We start from the raw sequence: 22,048 nt of genomic DNA, 5'->3' as shown, positions 1-22,048 counted from the left end.
GACAGCAAGGCCAGGCACACACACGAGCAGTTGCTGAGCATGGCCTGTGCTGGCCAGGCCTGACTGTGCCAGAGGCAGAGCTCAGCTGCCCTTGGGGGCTGCAGCAACACTCCAGAGCCCAAAGAGCCTCCATGGCCGGGCTGGAGACCAAGGCTGCAGGAGGGAAATGCAGGGCTGCTGCGGGATGGGGAGGCCATTGAATTCCAGCACACACCTCAGCTCTCTGATGATCCCGGCACCATGCTGGGCCCTGTTTCACACTGGAGCAGAGCAGATGTTGATGGGACAGGAGTCCTGTGGGGCTGTCAGGGACCTGCAGCTTGCAAGGTGCTCTGCTCTCCCTCAGGTGCTCTGGGAGAGATCCAACCCCAGCTCAGGGCACCTCAGGGCACAAGTGGTACTGCCTGTTTATGGGCACACAGTTGATGTCTGCCTGGAAAGGGGCACAGGTTTTAATACCTGTTAGTTTCATAATAGACAAGCAAATCTTTATCATCTGGGTCATTTGAGTGCCTTTAAGAAATCACAATGTTTTCCCATCAGGAACAGGAATTTCCTGGATTTACTGGATTCTTCTAATAATGGCAGAAGATAAAATACTGATCTTCCCCTCTACTTGTGTCACCAATATTCAGTCTAATATTTCCTCTTGCTCTTCCTTCATGTGTTTGCAGCTCTCCCAGTTAAATGTCCATGTCTAAGGGCATCCCTTCACTAGGCTCTCTGGAACTTTATTCTTCCCATTCCTTCCAGATTTTCTCCTCCAGATGCTCTCTGGTCATTCAAGTGCCTCTTAACTGATTGGTTTCATGCTTTGACCTGCAGGGAGTTGCCTAGTCTTTCTTAAATTCAAATAAATATCACATTAGTCAACATCTTAATTGTGTTTATATCTACCACTGAATTACCTTTTCTTATGTCTTTGTCTAAATCTGTTCCTGTACAGAAATTCCTGGTGGATGGGGGACATGTCAGATGAGGCTGGGACATCCCAGAGAGCTGAGGGAAGAGCTGTGATGGTTATTAAACTGTCCAAATGTTCAACTTGTGTTTGTTGGCAAGAAACCTTTCTGTGCCTCTGAGTGCCACCAGGCCCTGAGCCCAAAGGACACAAACCTGATGAGTTGTGGTTCCCACTGCAGGGGCTGCACTTGGACCTTGGCTCTGCACAGGAGAGCTCTTCATCCCCTTTCTCTCTTTTGCTCCCTCCGGGCACGGAGGGAGCTCCTGACTTCAGCGTGTGACTCGTGTGTGCAAAGAGCAAATCTGGGCAGAATCGGGGCAGGGAGGGTTTGGGGGGGACCTTGGGATCTGTGCTGGGCACAGAAGGTGTTTTCCATTGCTCTGAGGCTGTCTGCTGTGCAAAGAGGATTTAATATCCAGCAGAGGAATGACTTTTGCATTTGATGGAGCTGTGCCTTCCCTTGGCTTTGTTGGCTGACAAGAAATGAACATCCCTCTGTGTCTCGGGCAGCTGCTTCTGCAAGGAAAGCAGGTGGGAGTTGGAGCCAAGGAGCTGAAAGCTGCAGGTGCAGCCTGGGCTGGAGGGAGCTCAGATTTGCCCAAGGCTGCTCTGAGTGCCAGGGCTTGGATGGGGGAAATGGTGGGGCGGGGGTAGGGACAGAGTCTGATTGATTGTCAGCCATGAAGGGTCTTGATTTCCATATCTATTCAAACTGCATGAGGAGGTACTTGGATTCAGTGTCAATTGGAGATTGCACACATCTGACTCAGTCTCTCTGCGAGCCTCTCAGGAACCCTGGGCCAGTCCCGAGTCGGCAGACACCGGGGAGGGCAGCCCCGACACGGCCGACAGTGGGGGACACTGTCTGTGCCCCGAGGGTACTGAGGGCACTTAGGCTGGTTGCCTTCGCTGCAGCAGAGACAGCAGAGACATCGGTAGAAGAGAAGGGGCCGACTCTCAGCAGGGGTTAATCCAAGGTTTTATTCTAGGAGTCCCGAAGGAGCTCCTGCACCTCAGGGGGCCTCCTGCCGAGAGCCCCGGGGGATGTCCGAAGGTCACATTTAAAGGGAGGAGGAAACCAAAAGTAGATAACATTTTACCAACCAATAGGTATCTCTGAGGGATGGGAACTGGGGGATAGACATATAGGGCAGCGTATGGGACTAGGCCTGGGGGGCTGACCCCTGGCCTCTGGCAAATCACTCGACAACTTGGACCGAAACTTCTGGATGGGGGGCTGGGATGCTGAGTGATAGACAGAGAGCCAGGGTGGGGGTTTAGGGAATGATCTCATCCCAGGAGAGGGATAACACAGATAAAGGGAGGGGAATACAGTCTGGGATAAACCATTTGGGAAAAATATTGGAATACAAAACAAAACTACTTCAAAGTATTACAAAATATAAAAGCACACTACAACACACATCAATGAATTTAGAGGGAAAAAAACCCTAAACAGGATATAAAAAATCTTTTCTCACTGTCTTTTTTAATATATATTGCATTCACTGTGGATATACTACTGAGATCTTTCTAATTAACCACAAAAGATTTGAAAATTAAAATCAAATTATTCCCAGAGGTTTGGCTTGTTCAGGTGTTCTGAATGTCAATGAGCCCTGGGACACCGAATTCCTGCACTGAAGAGCTGAAGGCTGAACAAGCCTCTGGAGCAGGGAAATTCAGCAGAAGCCTCCAAGTTGCTGAGGATGTCAGCAGCCCCCACTGAGGCCATCCCTGCCCAGAGACCGTGGGGGAATGGGCAGACAAGGAGAGCGTCCCTGGGGCTGGGGCAGCACAACTCAGAGGCACCAGCGGCTCCAGCTGGGCAATGGAGTGTGGAATGTGGCTGGGAAAGCCCTGCCTGGGCTGGGCCAAGCAGGACACACAAGCCCTGACCGCCATCCCCCAAACAATTCTCTCAAGGAGACATTTAAAAGGAATTACAGTTGTTTGTGTCCTCTGACTTTTATGTGCTGGAGAAATACCAACAAGAGATTCTCAGGTGCCCAAAACAACCAAACGGTCTTTACTGGGAGCTTTAAAAAATTAGAGAAACTTTGGAAAAACGTTTAATATGACATTCATTCAACAAAAACCACTTTTCAAAGCATTGACTTGGCCTATTCAGCTTTGCCAATTCTAAGACTGTTCTATTTAAATTGAATCAAAATTTGCAAGAAGAGGGAATTAGAAGAAGAAGACACAGAAAGAGAAAAAGACAAAATAGATACAGAGAAGTACACACACAGCTACCAGCTCCTGGAGTCCAGTGGTGTTAGGATGGAAATTCCAAGAGGATCCAGGGTCAAGATGTGTGCTTGCCTTGTGGTCAGCCTTCAATACCCCTTGGTCTCCCTGGGCCCTTCCCCCAGGTGGGGCTTGGGCTCATTTGGTCCCTCAGAAGCTGGGCTGGGGCTGCAGAGATGGCTGTGGAGCATTGCCTGTGCTGTGCCAGGGACTGGCAGCCACTGCTGGGCTGGGATAGAGGCTCTGGGGGGATTGGGGTTCCAGGGCAGGGCAGGGCTGGGCTTCCAGGGCAGGGCAAGGCTGGACCTGACCCTTCCTCCCCCACACATGAAAGGTTTTGAGCCAACAGTCTCCTTGGGACTGTCACAATAGGGAATGTTGGAGGTAAAATTCCAATTCTGGCCATGGGCACCTGGACTAGAAGGAGAGTTCTTATTCCTAGGAAGTGAAGTACAGAGCCCCAGTGTTTGGAAGGCAGGCAAGATCATCACTAGGCCAAGGCCAGCTAGACTTGTCAGGAATGGCAAATTTTGCCTGGGACCAGACTTTGAATTTACAGAATTTTGGAGGTGGAATCACAATCTCAGCCCTGTGCGCCTGGAGAAGCAGGACATTTCTTTCCCATAGGAAGGAAAGTACAGAGCCTTCCCCAATGTTTTGGGGACAGATGGAAAATGTCCCTTGGGAAACCACTGCAAGAAAGACTTGTCCTGGCAATATTCCTATGGAACAATCCCTCTGTATAAGGAAATTTGGAGCTGAAATCCCTGAAGTTCTGGGCATGGGTGCTTGGGGGAGAACAGATCTTTTCCATTGGAAAGGAAAGCATGGAGCCCCAGTGTTTCATCAGCAGAAGAGAAGAGACCCTAAACATGCCAAGGTCAGTTGGACCAGATAGGTGGTCCATGAGAGGCCAAACCAGCCAGACCTGTTCTGTGTAACCTTGGTTTTGTGAGGGCTCACAGTGTCACAATGGTCCCATGATTACAGGAAGACCTGCAGTGTCACAATGGACCCTTGGTTCAATGGGGTCCCACAATGTCACAAAGGCCCTAGGTTCCAGAAGGCCCTGCAGTGTCACAATGGTCCCAAGGATTCCGTGAGTCCCTGCAGTGTCACAATGTTCTCCGTGGTTCCCCAGGCCCCACAATGTCACGGGACTCCTCTGTTCCATGAGCCCTGCAATGTCACAATGGACCTTTGGACCCTGGAGTTTTGCAGTGTCACAATGGTCTCCTTTGGTTCCACAGTGTCACAATGGACCATTGATGACACAAGGCCCTGCAATGTCACACTCGACCTTTGGTTTCATCCAGCCCTGCAGTGTCACAAAGGCCTCTTGGTTTCACCAGGCCCCACAGTATCACAATGGTCCTCTTGGTTCTGTGGGGACCCCCAGGGTCACCATGGTCTCACTGGTTCCATGAGGCCTCACAGTGTCACAATGCTTTGCTTATTCCATGGGGCCTCATAGTGTCACAATGGTCTCCATGATCCCATGAGTCCCCTCAGTGTCACAATGGCCCCTTGATTTCATGAGGCTGTGAAGTGTGTTAGTGGTCTCTCCATTGCTTCATGAGGCCTTGCAATGTCGCAATGAACCTTTGGCTCCATGGGGTCTCGCATTGTCACAATGGCCCCTTGGTTCCATGATACTCCAAAGTGTCACAATGGTCTCCACAGTTCCATGAGGCCCCGTGGTGTCCCAATGGACCCTTGGTTTAATGGGGCCTCTCAATGTCACAATAATCCCTGCATTCCATGGAGCCACACAGTGTCAGTATGGTCCCCTTGATTCCGTGAGGCCCTCAAAGTGTCACAATGGTCCCTTGGTCTCAAAGGGCCCCACAGTGTCACAATGGTCCCTTGGTCTCACAGGGCCTTACAGTGTCACAATGGTCCCTTGGTTCCATGGCCCTGTGCTGCTGCATTCCCCCTCCCCTTCTCAGGCCACCCTGCCAGCTGAGAAATGCTCCTTGGGGCTCGGCCTTGGCCAACAGCCCCTGGGCTCAGCTCCTTTGCAGCTCCTCACAAACACTGTCTGCTCCAGGCACTGCTGCTGCCCAACCAGCTCCTGCTTTCTGTAGGAGCAGCCCTGGGAACTGCTTTTGTTCCCTCAGTGGCACAACATCCCTCTTCTCACCCTGCCAAAGAAAGCTGTTGGTGCCCAGTGCAGCCAGGATGAACCATTGCTGGCACTGAAGCCCCTCTCTTGGGGCCCTGCAAACAGCGCTCCAAAAGGAGCCCTTGGAGCTCTCCTGGGCCAGCGACTCCCTCTGAGTGGGGCCTCTCCCAGCCGGGAACTCTCCCGTTTGCTGCACTCGGGGATCCCCAACAACGACGGAGCCTGGGCCGATCCCCCACTCCTCCAGGCTCAACCCTTCACCCGCTGGGGAGATGCCAAAGGATCCACAGGGAGCATTTCCTGCCCTCAGGGGAATTTCTCACAGGCGCCTTGCACTGACTCTTTGTGTCTGTGTGCACACAGGAGTGCCCGTGCTGGGGAAATGTGGCAGAAATGCTGCTCCCTGAGGGGTTTGAGTGCCTTGGATAGCTGAGTCAGTCAGGCCTCGAAGTGAGGTTAAGTCATGAGCTCTAAGCTAAGTTAAATGCTACTAAGAGTTGTTCTTTTGCTAAGTTGCTTAATATAAGTTATAAGCAGAGTTAAATACTGTTAAGTGTTATTCCTCTGTTAAATTGCAAAGTCATAGCTTAAAAGTTAGGTTAAATACTGTTAAGTGCTGTTCTCCTGCTAAATTATGAAGTTGAAGGTATCAGTTAAGGTTATGTTAAGTCCTATAAAGTTTGAGCTCTGTTAAGCTTTTGGGCCATATTCCTTTTGCCCTCACTGCCCTTGTGTCTCATACACACACACAGGGACAGTTCATGGTTCATTTCTGGTTTGATTGCCTGGATTTGGTTGGGTTTTGTTGTTGCTTTGTTTTCTTGGTGTGCCTGAGGTGTCCAGTCAGAAGCAGAGTGACTCTTGCCAAGGGACTTTGTGCTGCTGTCCCTTAATATTCAATCTGGTTTTTGCTGATCTCTTGCTGGGGATTTTTTCAGCGCTCTCAAGGCCTCGTTGGTACCAGGGTGAAGGAGCCCTGGCCCAGGCTCTGGCCCTGGGGGACACGGGGATGCTGCCGGGGGGTCCCTGTCCCCCTGTGCCACCCCCAGGGCCCCGGCCCCCCATCCCCGTGTCAGGCTCTGGGGTCGATCTCGTGGAACATGCTCTGGGGGAGGCTGTGGTGCCGGGGGCGGGGGGACCCGGGGGGGACAGGGGACCCCGCTGTGCACGAGCAGGGTTGGACTGCTCTGGGGGGAACTGTGAGGGGGGCCGGGGCAGAGTGACCTCCCCAGTGACCTCACACAGCCCCTGTGATGTCACACAGCCATCTCTGTGATGTCACAAAGTCGCCCGTGATGACACACAGCCCCTGTGATGTCACACAGCCATCTCTGTGATGTCACACAGTCTCCTGTGATGTCACACAGTCCCCTGTGATGTTACACAGTCACCTGTGATGTTACACAGCTGCTCTGTGATGTCACAGAAGACTCTGATGTCAAAGCGTCACACTGCAATGTCACAGTTTATTCTGTGGTGTCACAGGTGCTCTATGATGTTACACAGCCACTGAGTGATGTCACAACCAACTCCCTCATGTCACAGAGCCACCATCTATGACGGCACGATCTGCTCTATGGCCTCACACTACGATGTCATAGACAGATGTGTGATGTCACAACCCCCTCGGTGATGCAACAAAACCCTCTCTGTGATGTCATACTGACACTCTGTGATGTCACAGCACACACTTTGACCTCACAGCCAGCTCTATGATGTCATACATCCATGCAATGATGTTACAGCCTGCTCTGTGATGTCACAGAATCCCCTCTATGATGCTGTAGCTGCTCAGTGACCTCACACGAAGAACTCTGTGATGTCATAGCCCAATCTGTGACCTCACACAGCCCACTCTGTGCTGTCACACAGCCCCTTGCTGACATCACAGCTGCTCTGTGTCTCCATGACACAGCCACAGAGGAGCTGCTGGGACACAGCCCCCTCTGGGACATGCCACAGCCCCTCCAGTGCTGAGCCCCTGGGAGCTCTGTCTGTGCCCTGCTGGCGTCTCTGAGGGGCCCTGGCAGTGCCCCAGCCCTGCTGAGCTGTGCCCAGGAACTGCTCCTGGCCAGAGCTGTCTCTCTGCAGCTCTGCTGCCCTTGCCAGGAGCTGCCTCTGGGCCAGGAGCCTGGCCCAGCTCAGCAGCACAGACACAGAACAAGGGCTGTAATGACCCTCTGGGGCTTTGGTGCTCTTTGCATCAGACTCAGTCCCTCAGAGTGGGCTCAAAGAACTTCTCAAGAACTCAAAGTGAGGTTTCTCATGCATAAAATTGATCCTTCTAACGGACAGGATTGAGAAAGCATCCCCCGGTTCCAGGTAGAGCAGAACACTGGTGGCAGTGATGACAGGTGGGGACAAGCAAGGCAAAGGTGTCTCTGGTGCTGAGCAAACCTGCACCTCTGTCCCTGTAGGCCGTCGGCTTCCCCCGGCTGCCCCACCTGGCTGGCCCCTTCCTTTGCTGACAGCTCTGCCTCCTGCCTGCCTCTGCCTGCCCACACAAAGCCTTGGGCTGCTCCAGGCTCCTGCTGGGGGACGTGCTGCACCACAGCCCTGCCTGGCCGGGGAAATTCCTTTCTCCTGGTGTCCACTCTGGGCCTCCCCAGCTGCCCTTGGTGCTATTATGTCTTCTTCAGGCTCATTCCCACTAGAAGAAAAGCTCCAGCCTCTCTGAAACCACCCTTCAATCCCTCCCAGGCTACCCCTGTTCTGTCCTCAGTCTCCACACCTCTGAGCCCAGAGCCTGCAGACTCTCCCTGCCGGTTTTGTGATGAGGCCTCCAAACCCAATCTTGGGAGAATTTTGGGTCCTCTCCAAGGTCTGTGAAAATAGAAAAATAGTGATTAAAGTTATTTTCTCCCAAATCTTGCCTTGACAGAAAAAGGGCTAAAATCCTTAAAGAGAATGAGGGTGGCTTTACATTTTTTAGAAGGAGGAAATATTTTACAATTATGAGAGTGGCTCAAAACTGCAAGTGTACATCCAGAGTAGTGGATTACCCTTTACAGGAATTGCCCAAGATCAGGAGCTTTGTGCAGCCTGACCCAGTGAAACCCTCTCATCCCCAGTGACAGAATTCCTTCTTGTGTGGGTTCTCTGCTGTGCTGGGTGCCCTCACAACGCTTCTGGCCAGAATGTCTGCTGAGGGCAGCCAGGCTGCTGCAGGGGCAGTGACCTCACAGCCATCACCATGGCAGCCCTGTCCCCTGGGCCTGGCTCTGCCCTTTCCTCTGGCCCTGCCTTGGCTCTGCTGGCATGAAGAGTTTTGTCATTGATATCTTGTCCCCAAGGTGCTGGGGCCAATGGCTTCCCAGTCAGGCTCCTGGAGCAGAAGTGGCTTTTCAGAGGCCAGCCAGGAATGAGCCCTGAGGCAGCAGCTCTGCAGTGGTGGCCAGCACCAGGCCGGGCTGCCAAGGGAGGCTTCTGGCCATGGCCTGCAAGCAGCTGCTGCTGCCAAGGTGCCTTTGGTGCCTCAGGCTCTCCCTGGCACAGCTCCCAGCACGGCACTCTGCCCTTGTGCCTGAGGCCTTCCCTGTGCTGGGGCTGGCCTGGGGCTTTTCCTGCAGTGGGACCTGCCCTGCTGATGGCACAGGAAAGGCAGTTCCTGCTGGAGCAGGAGGCTCTGCCTGCAATGGGCTCAAACCACTCCAGCAAGGCCCTGTTGACTTCAAAATTGCTGCCTAGAGCACAATATTCTAATATGTGTTATAGCTCCTGAACTGTGTAGTAAATAACTGTGCTAGTGATCTTTCCATCTGCTCATGATCAGAATAATTCAGAGCCCTATTTATATAAATCTATCTGGTATTCTATGATTAATCCTGTAGGACAAATTGTGTTAAAGTTCAATTCCACCTGTCCAATACTTTTGACCTTTGACAAAGTCAGGGGCAGGAATGTGATCCAGTCGCTGCCAGTCTCCTTTCTCAGAAGGAATTTTAGAAGTCTAGGGGTCCTGCAGGGCTTTGAGAATCCATGGTGGCTGTTGGGTGTCATTTCTCCGCCTCATGCCTCAGAAGGAGTTTCTCCAATAAAGAAATAAAGCTTTTGCCTGAAGCTCCCACGGTGCCGCTGACAGGAACCCCTGTGAGTGTCTAGGACATCCCGGCTCTTTGGCAGCCTGGGGACTCCTGGGATGTCACCGTGGAGCCCCCGTGAGTGCCTGTGACAGATGGGTGCCTTTGCAGCCCAAGGTGGCCTGGGATGTCACCATGGAATGGCTGTGACTGCCTCTGACCACAGGGCTCTTTACCATCCCAGAAAGCCCTGGGAGGTCTCCATGGAGCCCCTGTCCCTGCCTGTGATATTCCAGCTCTGGAACAGCCTGGAGACTCTTGGAAATTCCCCATGGAGCCCCTCTGAGGGTCTGTGGCAAATCTGACCCTTAGAATGCCACCATCACGAGGCCCCTGTTGCTATGGTCAGTTTCCATGGCAACCATCACCAGCCCCCTGTTGCTATGGTCAGTTTCCATGGACACCATCACCAGCCCCCTGTTGCTATGCTCAGTCCCTTGGCAGCTCCATGGAGACCCCATGCCAGGAGTGGTTGCCATGGACACCAGCTCAGGCCTGCAGCCAGAGCCCGTTGCCATGGCAACCATTGGCAGCCCCATCCCAGGCTCATGGGATCCCAGAAGCACAGAATTGGCTGAGCTGGGAGGGACCCATCAGGATCCTCCAGTCCAACTGCTGGCCCTGCACAGGACACCCCAACAATGCCAGCCTGGGCCTGGCAGCGCTGGCCAAACGCTGCTGCAGTTCAGAGAGCCCTGGAGCTGGGACCCTTCCCTGGGGAGCCTGGCCAGGGCCCCAGCAGCCTCTGGGCAAAAACCTTTTCCTGACATCCAACCTGAGCCTGCCCCGACTCAGCTGCAGCCGCTCCCTCCACTCCTGTCCCTGGGCACCAGAGGGAAGAGGTTCCCACAGCCCCAGCCAGGGACCCGCTCCCAAGGCTGCTGCCATGGCCTCCAGGGCTGGCACTAGCTGGGATGCTCGGTTTCCACAGGCCGGGCTTCAGGAATGGGATTCCCCAATTTCCTGCTCCCACTAAAACCGCGCTGCCCTCGCTGCCCTCCCGCCTCCCATGGAAAGCACAAACGGCAAAGATCCTGGGCTGGGATAAGAACAATTTATTGGGAACAGCAACGAGATAAGGAACAAACGGGAGCAGAAACAATATTGATAACAGAAGGGGTAAATAAAACTGTTTACAGGGAAAATAAAAACACAACTTACTGCATGTGCCTGGCCACAATTTCCCATGTCTGGAAAGGACACCCTTCTCCTCAGGGGTGAGAGAGGGAGAGAGTCCCTTTCCTGCTCCTGGCAATGCCCTGAGGTGGGAGTGAATGTAACGACAGGACCATGGCCAGACCCTCATTTTTTTCAATGCCACATCATGTCACTGGGAGGGGCAGGAAGAGGGACAGGTGTCTTCCCCACATGGATCACAGGGAACATGGACCACTGGGGCTCTTCCCAATGTGGGACCTCCAATGGAGGATGAATTTGGAGCAGTGAACGCAGCTCCTCCTGAAACTGGGGCATTTGCAGGGCTTCACTTACCCATGACTCATTTTGTGTCTGGTCAAGTTACAGCTGAAAGTGAAGCTCTTCCCACACTGGGGACACTCGTAGGGCCTCTCCCCAGTGTGGATGCGCTGCTGGTGCCTGATGAGGTGGGATTTCCGCTTGAAGCCCTTCCCACAGTCAGGGCAGAGGAAGGGCCTCTCCTCTGAGTGAATTCGCTGGTGCTGGAGGAGATCGGAGCTGGTCTGAAACCTCTTCTGACACTGGGGACCCTCGTAGGGCCTCTCCCCAGTGTGGATGCTCAGGTGTTTCACAAAGGTGGATCTGCAGCTTGAAGCCCTTCCCACATTCCCCACACTCGTAGGGCCTCTCCCCAGTGTGGATGCGCCGCTGGTGCCTGATGAGGTGGGATTTCTGCTTGAAGCCCTTCCCACAGTCAGGGCAGTGGAAGGACCTCTCCTCTGAGTGAATTCGCACATGCAGGTGAAGACTGGAGCTGGTCTGAAACCTCTTCTGACACTGGGGACACTCGTAGGGCCTCTCCCCAGTGTGGATGCGTTGGTGGATGATGAGGGCAGAGCTGCAGCTGAAGCCCTTCCCACACTCCCCACACTCGTAGGCCCATTCCCCAGTGTGGATCATCTGGTGGTGGATCAGGGTGCTGCTCTGCCTGAAGCTCTTCCCACACTCCAGGCACTTGTGGGGCTTCTCCTCATTGTGAAGCTGCCCATGGGCCACCAGCTCAGAGCTATGGCTGAAGCTCTGCCCACCTTCCAAGCTCTGGGTGGGTCTTTCCTCCTCAGAGCACCCTGGGATGGGTTTGGAGCCCCTCCACCTGTGGGATCTCTGGGGCTTTTCCTTTACATTGGAATTCTGCACCGTGGAGCCATTCAAAATGGCCTCTTCCATGAGGTTCTGCCAAGGTGATTTTTCCTCCCCGGTCTCCATCCTCAGCTTCTTCCCTGGGGGAGGAAGGACAAGGAGAGGATGGGATTTGCCTCCGTGCCAGAGGGAAGGGGAAGGAGATCCCCCCAGTGCATCCCCGGCAGGACGGGGTTGGCAGCAGGGTTGTCCTGCAGCCGGGGGCTGTGCTGGGCATGGAGATGGAGCAGGAGAGAGGGGGAAAGGGGCACTGACTTCCTCCTCACCTGCCTGGGTGTCCCAGGTCTCCTTCTTCTTCCTCACAGCCTCCTCCTCCATGGAGTCAAGGTTTGGGAATGGGAAATCCTGCTTTGGGAACCAAACAAAGGGTGCACACATTGTCTTTTGTACAGGATTTAAGGGAAACCTGCGGGAGAGTCTAAGTCAGAATTACAATTTAATAAGAAAATGAAGATCAAGACAATGATACAGGAACACTGCCTTAAACTGACAGAGTCAGGATATTACCTGACACCCTGTCGCTGGTCAGGGTGGTGGCAGCAGTCCCTTTAAACGGTGACTGCAGTCCTGTTGCAGTGATGAACGTGATTCTGTCCAAGCAGTGATCCTGTAGAAGGGTCTGGTCTTCCTCTGGAGGTCCAGGGGTGGTTCTGGAGCTCTTGTCCTCTGGGAATCCAGTAGGCAAGCTGCTCCTGGTGTTGCAAGCCTCAGCTTATATCCAGGTAGGAATGCTTGGATCCTCCCCCTGGGCGGAGCATCCCACAATGGGATGATGGAATTTTATCAGTCCTGCAGTGACATACAATGGCCCATTCACAGCAGATATCTCCCCTGGAGGGCATTATCAGGGCTGAGTCATGGAAGAGATAAAGAACACTGCCCCACCTGTTTATAGCAGTTGATGAAGATGGGGATTGAAAACATGCATTGGGTTCCATCTTACATTGCAACCTGAAACAGTGGGGGAATCCCTGCTCAGGGGGTGAACACCACCCCCCTTACCCAAACTGGCTCAGGTGTAAAACCCCCACCCTGGGAAGGCCAACACACAGGGGACAATGTCACACTTGCCCTGCCCCAGGGGAGGTCTCTGTCCCTTTCACTCCATGGCTGTCCCCCCTTTTCTCTTTCACAGGCCGGGGGCTTTGCCAAATCTAAGAATAATTTTTTTCTTCGTCCCTGTCACCTTTGTGACATCTACACAGATCTTTCCCTTCCTTTTCATAATCTTTTCATAAAACAGGTATCACAATGTATTGGGCCGAATTTCCACTTTTCTTTTATCAGAATGTGCCAGCAGCTGAGATGGAGCTGTGCAGGACCAATAGATTTTGGAATTGCCACAGAATTACTTCTACTGTGAGTTTATTAAATTTTGGGATTTGTTTGCATTTTCACCACAAGTGACTTGTGGGAAGAGCAAATTCAAGGCATTTTCAGTCGAGTTAACTTTGATTTTTGTCAAGAAACAACTTTACTTTATCCCGTGCCCAGGGAATGCTCAAGGGATCTCTGAGCCTCTCACACTGGGGGATGCTTGGGAGGGGCTTGTGGGGGGTTGTCCCTGTCCCTGTCACCCCAGGCCATTCCCCAGGGGTGTCCCTGTCCCTTTCACCCCAGGCCATTCCCCGGGTTTGTCCCTTTCCCTGTCACCCCAGGCCATTCCCCGGGGTTTTCCCTGTCCCTGTCACCCCAGGACATTCCCCAGGGGTGTCCCTGTCCCTCTCACCCCAGGCCATTCCCCAGGGGTCTCCATCATTCTCACCCCAGGGAATGCCTGGGGGGTCTCCCTCCCTCTCACCCCTGTGCCAGGGGGTGCTCGGGCAGTCTCTGTCCCTCTCAGCCCAGGGGATGCTTGGGGCTCTCTGTCCCCTGGCCCTGGGGGATGCTCGGGGGGTCTCCATCCCTCTGGCCTCAGGCAATGCCTGTGCAGGGCTAGGCACCAGGGGCTCTGTGTCCCTCTCACCACTGAGGCTGCTCGGGGCTGGGGGGGCTCTGCCACCTTCTCACCCCTGGGGAGGCCGGGGGGGTCTCTGTCCCTCTCAGCCCTGCTGTGACCCCACCCAAACATCATCCAGGCCACAGGGACAGAGACACCCCCAAACCCCCAGAAGGGCTGAGCCTGGGATTTGGTTTGGGGCTGAGGATTTAGGAAGGGGCTGGAACTGGGGCTGAGATTTGGATTAGAGCTGGGATTGGGGTTAAGGCTAGACATGGGATTGGCTTTAGGGCTGGGGTTGGGATTGGGTCTGGGGCTAGACGAGTCTGGGATTGGGATGAGAATAAATACAGAACTGTGAATGTGGAGTGAGATTGAGATCAGGATCAGGGTCAGGTTTGGGACTGAGTTCACACAGAGCAGGACAGGGGGGATGTCACTGTTGGAAGGTTTGGGGAAAATCCTATTTTGGGGAAAAACAAGGTGTGAATGCCTTCAGTTGGGGATCCCTCTTGCCCAAGTCCATCTCTGGAAGTCACCTGATGTCCAAAAATCAAGAATGAATAAAAAAATCCACCAGGAGTTTCCCATTTCCAGTCTCATCCCTCTGGTGTTCTGGTTGTCCCCCATCTCAGGACTCAGGTTGCCATGGGTCCTGGGGATCCTCCCAGTCCAGGCCCTGCTTTTGGATTCTGGGAAGTTTTGGAGTCCCAGGGTCCCCCTCTCCAGCCTCCCCTCAATCCAGCCACTTGGGGTTCCCCCTTCTTTCCACCGCCCTGTCCTGGTTTAGGGCAAATTTGGTTGAAAACCCCCAAAAGGGATTTCCTCTAGAATGCAGATTCAGCAGCCCCACCCTCAGCCAGTTCGGGAAAATATTTCCTTGGAGAAAAGTGGAAAAAAACTTTATTTACCAGGCAAAGCATTCACCAGCACAAAAATTGAACAATATTAAGCAATAAAACCTCCTACTGCTTCAAAATAGATGACAAACTCCACAAGTCCCTCCTTGGGCTGTAGCTCAGTGCACTCAGTCTCTTATCAGTCTCTTATCAGTCTCTTATCAGTCCCTCCAGCACTGAAAATGCCGTGGCCCACGCCCGGCCAAGTGGGCCAAAGGTGGGAGCTGCCAGTGGTGTTCTGGATGTTCAGTTCGGAGCAGGTTTTAAACAGCTCCAAAGAAAGAGAAAAACCACAGCCCAGGGAACTTCTCTGCCTCAGAGAGCTAAAAACTAACTCAAAGCAAAGCAGAGCTCTGTCCCGCCCTCTGTCCATCCAGGAGCCGGAATGTGGAGGAGCGAGTGCAGTGTCTGAAAACAAACTGCAGCTTCTTCCTCCTCCCCTTGGCTCTCAGAACCAGCCTTAAAGGTGCAGAACTCATTTCTGGGCTAAACGGACCGATGGGGCACAAGCATCATGAAGTCACCCCCAGGACACGCCCCTGTCAGGGTCAGGGGGTCCCATCCCTGCCTCATCTCCGGGCTGCCAGGGGTGCCCCAGCTCTGGTATCGCCCCTTCCCCTCTCCCCGCCCCGGGGGTCCCCCATTCCACATCAACGGCTCTCACGGGGATCCCCAAAACCAATGTCCCGCCCCGTCGGTACCGGGCCATCCCCACATGGACCCCCCGGGACCCTCCCGAGGGGCGATCGCGACTCCTCTGGCCCCGAAAAAGCTCCTCTTAGGGAGCCCGGAGATATCCGGGGCGCGAGTCCAGGATCTGTCGGCTCTGAAAATTCTCCGAAAAAATCCTGGGAATTATTTGGGAATTTAGCTACTTGAGCTGGGGTACTTGTAGGACTTTTAGCAGCACTTTGAGTAAATGAAGTTTATCAGTCACTCTGATATCATTTGCTCCTTCTCCTCCTGTGATTTTAACAAACTTTTCAAAGAAGGACAACAAATTATTTTCTTTTTCCTGGCCACCAACAGCAGCCATTTTCCTCATAATTTCTCGCATAAGTTCCACAGGAGGAAGGAGGGACTGTTTCCAAGTTTCCAAGAGTTCCTCCAGAGAGAACCACAACCTTCTCAGAGGAGGGAACCATGATGTTGTCAAAGGCACTTGGAGTCAGCAAACAGCGCCCTGAGCTCACTGTGCAAAAATAATGTTGCAATTTGGTTAAGAAAATTTCCGGAAAAATGGCCTCCACCTCAAGTAAGGTGCTAACAAGACCAAATCCAAGGTGGATTTTATTAAACAGTGTAAATGTGAGGTAGAGAGAGAGATGGAAAGAAAGAGAAAAGGGGGGACAGCCACAGAATGACAGGGACAGAGACCTCCCCTGGGGCAGGGCAAGTGTGACATTGTCCCGTGAGGGTGTGGCCTTCCCAGGGTGGGGGTTTTACACCTGAGCCAGTTTGGGTAAGGGGGGTGGTGTTCACCCCCTGAGCAGGGATTCCCCCACTGTTTCAGGTTGCAATGTAAGATGGAACCCAATGCATGTTTTCAATCCCCATCTTCATCAACTGCTATAAACAGGTGGGGCAGTGTTCTTTATCTCTTCCATGACTCAGCCCTGATAACGCCCTCCAGGAGAGATATCTGCTGTGAATGGGCCATTGTGTGTCACTGGAGGACTGATAAAATTCCATCATCCCATTGTGGGATGCTCCACCCAGGGGGAGGATCCAAACATTCCTACCTGGATATAAGCTGAGGCTTGCAACACCAGGAGCAGCTTGCCTACTGGATTCCCTGAGGACAAAAGCTCCAGAACCACCCCTGGACCTCCAGAGGAAGACCAGACCCTTCTACAGGATCACTGCTTGGACAGAATCACGTTCATCACTGCAACAGGACTGCAGCCACCATTTAAAGGGACTGCTGCCACCACCCTGACCAGCAACAGGGTGTCAGGTTATATCCTGACTCTGTCAGTTTAAGGCAGTGTTCCTGTATCATTGTCTTGATCTTCATTTTCTTATTAAATTGTAATTCTGACTTAGACTCTCCCGCAGGTTTCCCTTAAATCCTGTACAAAAGACAATGTGTGCACCCTTTGTTTGGTTCCCAGAACAGGATTTCCCATTCCCAAACCTTGACTCCATGGAGGAGGAGGCTGTGAGGAAGAAGAAGGAGACCTGGGACACCCAGGCAGGTGAGGAGGAAGTCAGTGCCCCTTTCCCCCTCTCTCCTGCTCCATCTCCATGCCCAGCACAGCCCCCGGCTGCAGGACAACCCTGCTGCCAACCCCGTCCTGACGGGGATGCTCTGGGGGGATCTCCTTCCCCTTCCCTCTGGCACGGAGGCAAATCCCATCCTCTCCTTGTCCTTCCTCCCCCAGGGAAGAAGCTGAGGATGGAGACCAGGGCGGAAAAATCCCCTTGGCAGAACCTCGTGGAAGAGGCCATTTTGAGTGTCTCCATAGTACAGAATTCCAACGGGGAGGAAAAGCCCCAGAGATCCCACAGGTGGAGGGGCTCCAAACCCATCCCAGGGTGCTCTGAGGAGGAAAGACCCACCCAGAGCTTGGAAGGTGGGCAGAGCTTCAGCCACAGCTCTGAGCTGGTGGCCCATGGGCAGCTTCACAATGGGGAGAAGCCCCACAAGTGCCTGGAGTGTGGGAAGAGCTTCAGGCAGAGCAGCACCCTGATCCGCCACCAGATGATCCACACCGGGGAATGGGCCTACGAATGTGGGGAGTGTGGGAAGGGCTTCAGCTGCAGCTCTGCCCTCATCATCCACCAACGCATCCACACTGGGGAGAGGCCCTACGAGTGTCCCCAGTGTCAGAAGAGGTTTCAGACCAGCTCCCATCTCCTCCAGCACCAGCGAATTCACTCAGAGGAGAGGCCCTTCCTCTGCCCTGACTGTGGGAAGGGCTTCAAGCAGAATTCCCACCTCATCAGGCACCAGGGCATCCACACTGGGGAGAGGCCCTACGAATGTCTCCAGTGTCAGAAGAGGTTTCAGACCAGCTCCCATCTCCTCCAACACCAGCGGATTCACACCCAGGAGAGGCCCTTCCTTTGTCCTGACTGTGGGAAGGGCTTCAAGCACAACCGCAACCTCGTCACCCACCGGCGCATCCACACTGGGGAGAGGCCCTACAAGTGTCCCCAGTGTGGGAAGAGCTTCACCACAAGTTCTCATATGAAAAGACACCAACAGAGGCACCAGTAAGGGAAGCCCTGCAAATGCCTCGATTGCAGGAACAGCTTCATGCACCACTCCAGCTTCATACCCCATGGGAGAAGCCACATTGGGAAGAGCCCTGGTGATCCATGTTCCCTGTGATCCATGCTGGGAAGACACCTGCACCTTTTCCTGCCCCTGCCAATGACATGATGTGGGATGGAAGAACGTGAGGGTCTGGCCATGGCCCTGTCATTACATTCACTCCCACCTCAGGGCATTGCCAGGGGCAGGAAAGGGACTCTCTCTCCCAGAGGAGAAGGGTGTCCTTTCCAGATAGGATGAAATACGTGGCCTAGCAGACAGTTGTTGATGTTGTAGTTTTCCCTGTAAATAGTTTTTCTTATCCTTTCTGTTGACAATACTGTTTTTATTCCTTTTTGTTTCTTATCTCGTTGCTGTTCCAAATAAATTGTTCTTATCCCAGCCCAGGATCTTTGCCTTTTTTGCTTTCCCTGGGAGGCGGGAGGGCAGCGAGCGCAGCGCGGTTTTAGCGGGAGCAGGAAATTGGGGAATCCCATTCCTGAAGCCCGGCCCGTGGAAACCGAGCATCCCAGCTAGTGCCAGCCCTGGAGGCCATGGCAGCAGCCTTGGGAGCGGGTCCCTGGCTGGGGCTGTGGGAACCTCTTCCCTCTGGTGCCCAGGGACAGGAGTGGAGGGAACGGCTGCAGCTGAGTCGGGGCAGGCTCAGGTTGGATGTAAGGAAAAGGTTTTTGGCCAGAGGCTGCTGGGGCCCTGGCCAGGCTCCCCAGGTCTCTCTGAGCTGCAGCAGCGTTTGGCCAGCGCTGCCAGGCCCAGGCTGGCATTGTTGGGGTGTCCTGTGCAGGGCCAGCAGTTGGACTGGAGGATCCTGATGGGTCCCTCCCAGCTCAGCCAATTCTGTGCTTCTGGGATCCCATGAGCCTGGGATGGGGCTGCCAATGGTTGCCATGGCAACGGGCTCTGGCTGCAGGCCTGAGCTGGTGTCCATGGCAACCACCCCTGGCATGGGGTCTCCATGGAGCTGCCAAGGGACTGAGCGTAGCAACAGGGGGCTTGTGATGGTTGCCACGGAAACTGACCATAGCAACAGGGGCCTCGTGATGGTTGCCATGGAAACTGACCATAGCAACAGGGGCCTCGTGATGGTGGCCTTCTAAGGGTCAGATTTGCCACAGACCCTCAGAGGGGCTCCATGGGGAATTTCCAAGAGTCTCCAGGCTGTTCCAGAGCTGGAATGTCACAGGCAGGGACAGGGGCTCCATGGAGACCTCCCAGGGCTTTCTGGGGATGGTAAAGAGCCCTGTGGTCAGAGGCAGTCACAGCCATTCCATGGTGACATCCCAGGCCACCTTGGGCTGCAAAGGCACCCATCTGTCACAGGCACTCACGGGGGCTCCACGGTGACATCCCAGGAGTCCCCAGGCTGCCAAAGAGCTGGGATGTCCCAGACACTCACAGGGGTTCCTGTCATGGACACAGTGGGAGCTTCAGGCAAAAGCTTTATTTCTTTATTGGAGAAACTCCTGCTGAGACATGAGATGGATAAATGACACCCAACAGCCACCATGGGTCCTCAAACCTCGGCAGGGCCCCTGGACTTCTCAAATTCCTTCTAAGAGAGGAGACTGGCAGCGATTGGATTCAATCCCAGCCCCAGAATTTGTCAACGGTTTATATGTAATAGATGGGACAGGTGGAATCCAACTTTATCAAAATTTGTCCCAAAGGATTAACAATAAAATACCAGCTATATTTATATAAATAGGGCTCTGATTGATTCTGATCATGATTAGACAGAAAGATCTCAACCAGAGTTATTTACTCCATAGTGCAGGAACTATAACACATATTAGAATATTGTGCTCTAGGCAGCAATTTTGAAGTCAACAGGGCCTTGCTGGAGCTGTTGGAGCCCATTGCAGGCAGACCCTCCTGCTCCAGCAGGAACTGCCTTTCCTGTGCCATCAGCAGGGCAGGTCCCGCTGCAGGAAAAGCCCCAGGCCAGCCCCAGCACAGGGAAGGCCTCGGGCACAAGGGCAGAGTGCCGTGCTGGGAGCTGTGCCAGGGAGAGCCTGAGGCACCAAAGGCACCTTGGCAGCAGCAGCTGCTTGCAGGCCATGGCCAGAAGCCTCCCTTGGCAGCCCGGCCTGGTGCTGGCCACCACTGCAGAGCTGCTGCCTCAGGGCTCATTCCTGGCTGGCCTCTGAAAAGCCACTTCTGCTCCAGGAGCCTGACTGGGAAGCCATTGGCCCCAGCACCTTGGGGACAAGATATCAATGACAAAACTCTTCATGCCAGCAGAGCCAAGGCAGGGCCAGAGGAAAGGGCAGAGCCAGGCCCAGGGGACAGGGCTGCCATGGTGATGGCTGTGAGGGCACTGCCCCTGCAGCAGCCTGGCTGCCCTCAGCAGACATTCTGGCCAGAAGCGTTGTGAGGGCACCCAGCACAGCAGAGAACCCACACAAGAAGGAATTCTGTCACTGGGGATGAGAGGGTTTCACTGGGTCAGGTTGCACAAAGCTCCTGATCTTGGGCAATTCCTGGGATGGGGCATCCAATTCTCTGGAAAAACAGTTGCAGTTTCGTGTCACTTTATAATTGTAAAATATTTCCTCTTCTAACAAAGGTAAGTCCACCCTCATTCAGTTTAGAGATATTGACCCTTGTTCTGTCACTGCAAGATTTGGGAGAAAATAACTTTAATCACTATTTTTCTATTTTCACAGACCTTGGAGAGGACCCAAAAGTCTCCCAAGATGGGGTTTGGAGGCCTCATCACAAAACCAGCAGGGAGAGTCTGCAGGCTCTGGGCTCAGAGGTGTGGAGACTGAGGACAGAACAGGGGTAGCCTGGGAGGGATTGAAGGGTGGTTTCAGAGAGGCTGGAGCTTTTCTTCTAGTGGGAATGAGCCTGAAGAAGACATAATAGCACCAAGGGCAGCTGGGGAGGCCCAGAGTGGACACCAGGAGAAAGGAATTTCCCCGGCCAGGCAGGGCTGTGGTGCAGCACGTCCCCCAGCAGGAGCCTGGAGCAGCCCAAGGCTTTGTGTGGGCAGGCAGAGGCAGGCAGGAGGCAGAGCTGTCAGCAAAGGAAGGGGCCAGCCAGGTGGGGCAGCCGGGGGATGCCGACGGCCCGGAGGGACAGAGGCGCAGGTTTGCTCAGCACCAGAGACACCTTTGCCTTGCTTGTCCCCACCTGTCATCACTGCCACCAGTGTTCTGCTCTACCTGGAACCTGGGGATGCTTTCTCAGTCCTGTCCCTCAGAAGGATCTATTTTATGCACGAGAAACCTCACTTTGAGTTCTTGAGAAGTTCTTTGAGCATGCTGTAAGGGACTGAGTCTGATGCAAAGAGCACCAAAGCCCCAGAGGGTCATTGCAGTCCTTGTGCCTCACCTGCCTTCTAAACATAGGGGGTGTGTGCTTCCCCTTCTATGGAAAATAATTTTCCTTCTCATCCAGATGCCCATGGCCAGAATTGGGATTTCACCTGCAACATTGTCTTACTGTGAGAGACTGAAGGAGATTGTTGGCTCAAAACATTTTGTGTGGGGGGGAGGAAGGGGCAGGTCCAGCCTTGCCCTGCCCTGGAAGCCCAATCCCCCCAGAGCCTCTATCCCAGCCCAGCAGTGGCTGCCAGTCCCTGGCACAGCACAGGCAATGCTCCACAGCCACCTCTGCAGCCCCAGCCCAGCTCCTGAGGGACCAAATGAGCCCAAGCCCCACCTGGGGGAAGGGCCCAGGAAGACCAAGGGGTATTGAAGGCTGACCACAAGGCAAGCACACATCTTGACCCTGCATCCTCTTGGAATTTCCATCGCAACAGCGCTGGAATCCAGGAGTTGGTAGCTGTGTGTGTGCTTCTCTATATATTTTTTTTTGTTTTTCACCCTTTCTGTGTCTTCTTCTTCTATTTCTGTCCTTTTGCAAATTTTGATTAACTTAAAATTGAACAGGCTTTGAGTTTATGTAGTTGAATGGGCCAAGGTAATGCTTTGAGAAGTGTTTTCTGCTGATTGAATGTGACATTAAACCATTTGCCAAAGTTTCTCTGATTTTCTAAAGTAAAGGCTGTTTTGTTGTTTTGAGCTCCTGACAATCTCTTGTTGGTATTTCTCCAGTGCTCCAACTCAGAGTACACAAACAATTGTAATTCCTTTAAATGTCTGCTTGAGAGAGTTTTTTTGGAGATGGGGGTCAGGGCTTGTGTGTCCTGCTTGGCCCAGCCCAGGCAGGGC

General features: G+C 53.6%; 1 protein-coding gene and 1 pseudogene across 1 annotated transcript in view; one reads left to right on the top strand and one right to left on the bottom strand.

Annotated features, from left to right (window-relative positions):
- LOC136569710 (zinc finger protein 271-like) overlaps positions 1–22,048 on the top strand; it is a 366,367-nt gene that overhangs the window by 73,660 nt on the left and 270,659 nt on the right. The window contains exon 3 of the mRNA XM_066570071.1: positions 17,180–17,757. Within this exon, the coding sequence (XP_066426168.1) occupies positions 17,180–17,757 (578 nt within the window). The remainder of the gene's footprint in view (positions 1–17,179; positions 17,758–22,048) is intronic.
- LOC136569685 (zinc finger protein 3-like) lies at positions 10,906–12,073 on the bottom strand (annotated as a pseudogene).

Source organism: Molothrus aeneus, unplaced genomic scaffold (genome assembly GCF_037042795.1).
Source record: "Molothrus aeneus isolate 106 unplaced genomic scaffold, BPBGC_Maene_1.0 scaffold_19a, whole genome shotgun sequence".
Classification (NCBI taxonomy): Eukaryota; Metazoa; Chordata; class Aves; order Passeriformes; family Icteridae; genus Molothrus; species Molothrus aeneus.
This window is presented reverse-complemented; position numbering and strand designations above follow the sequence as displayed.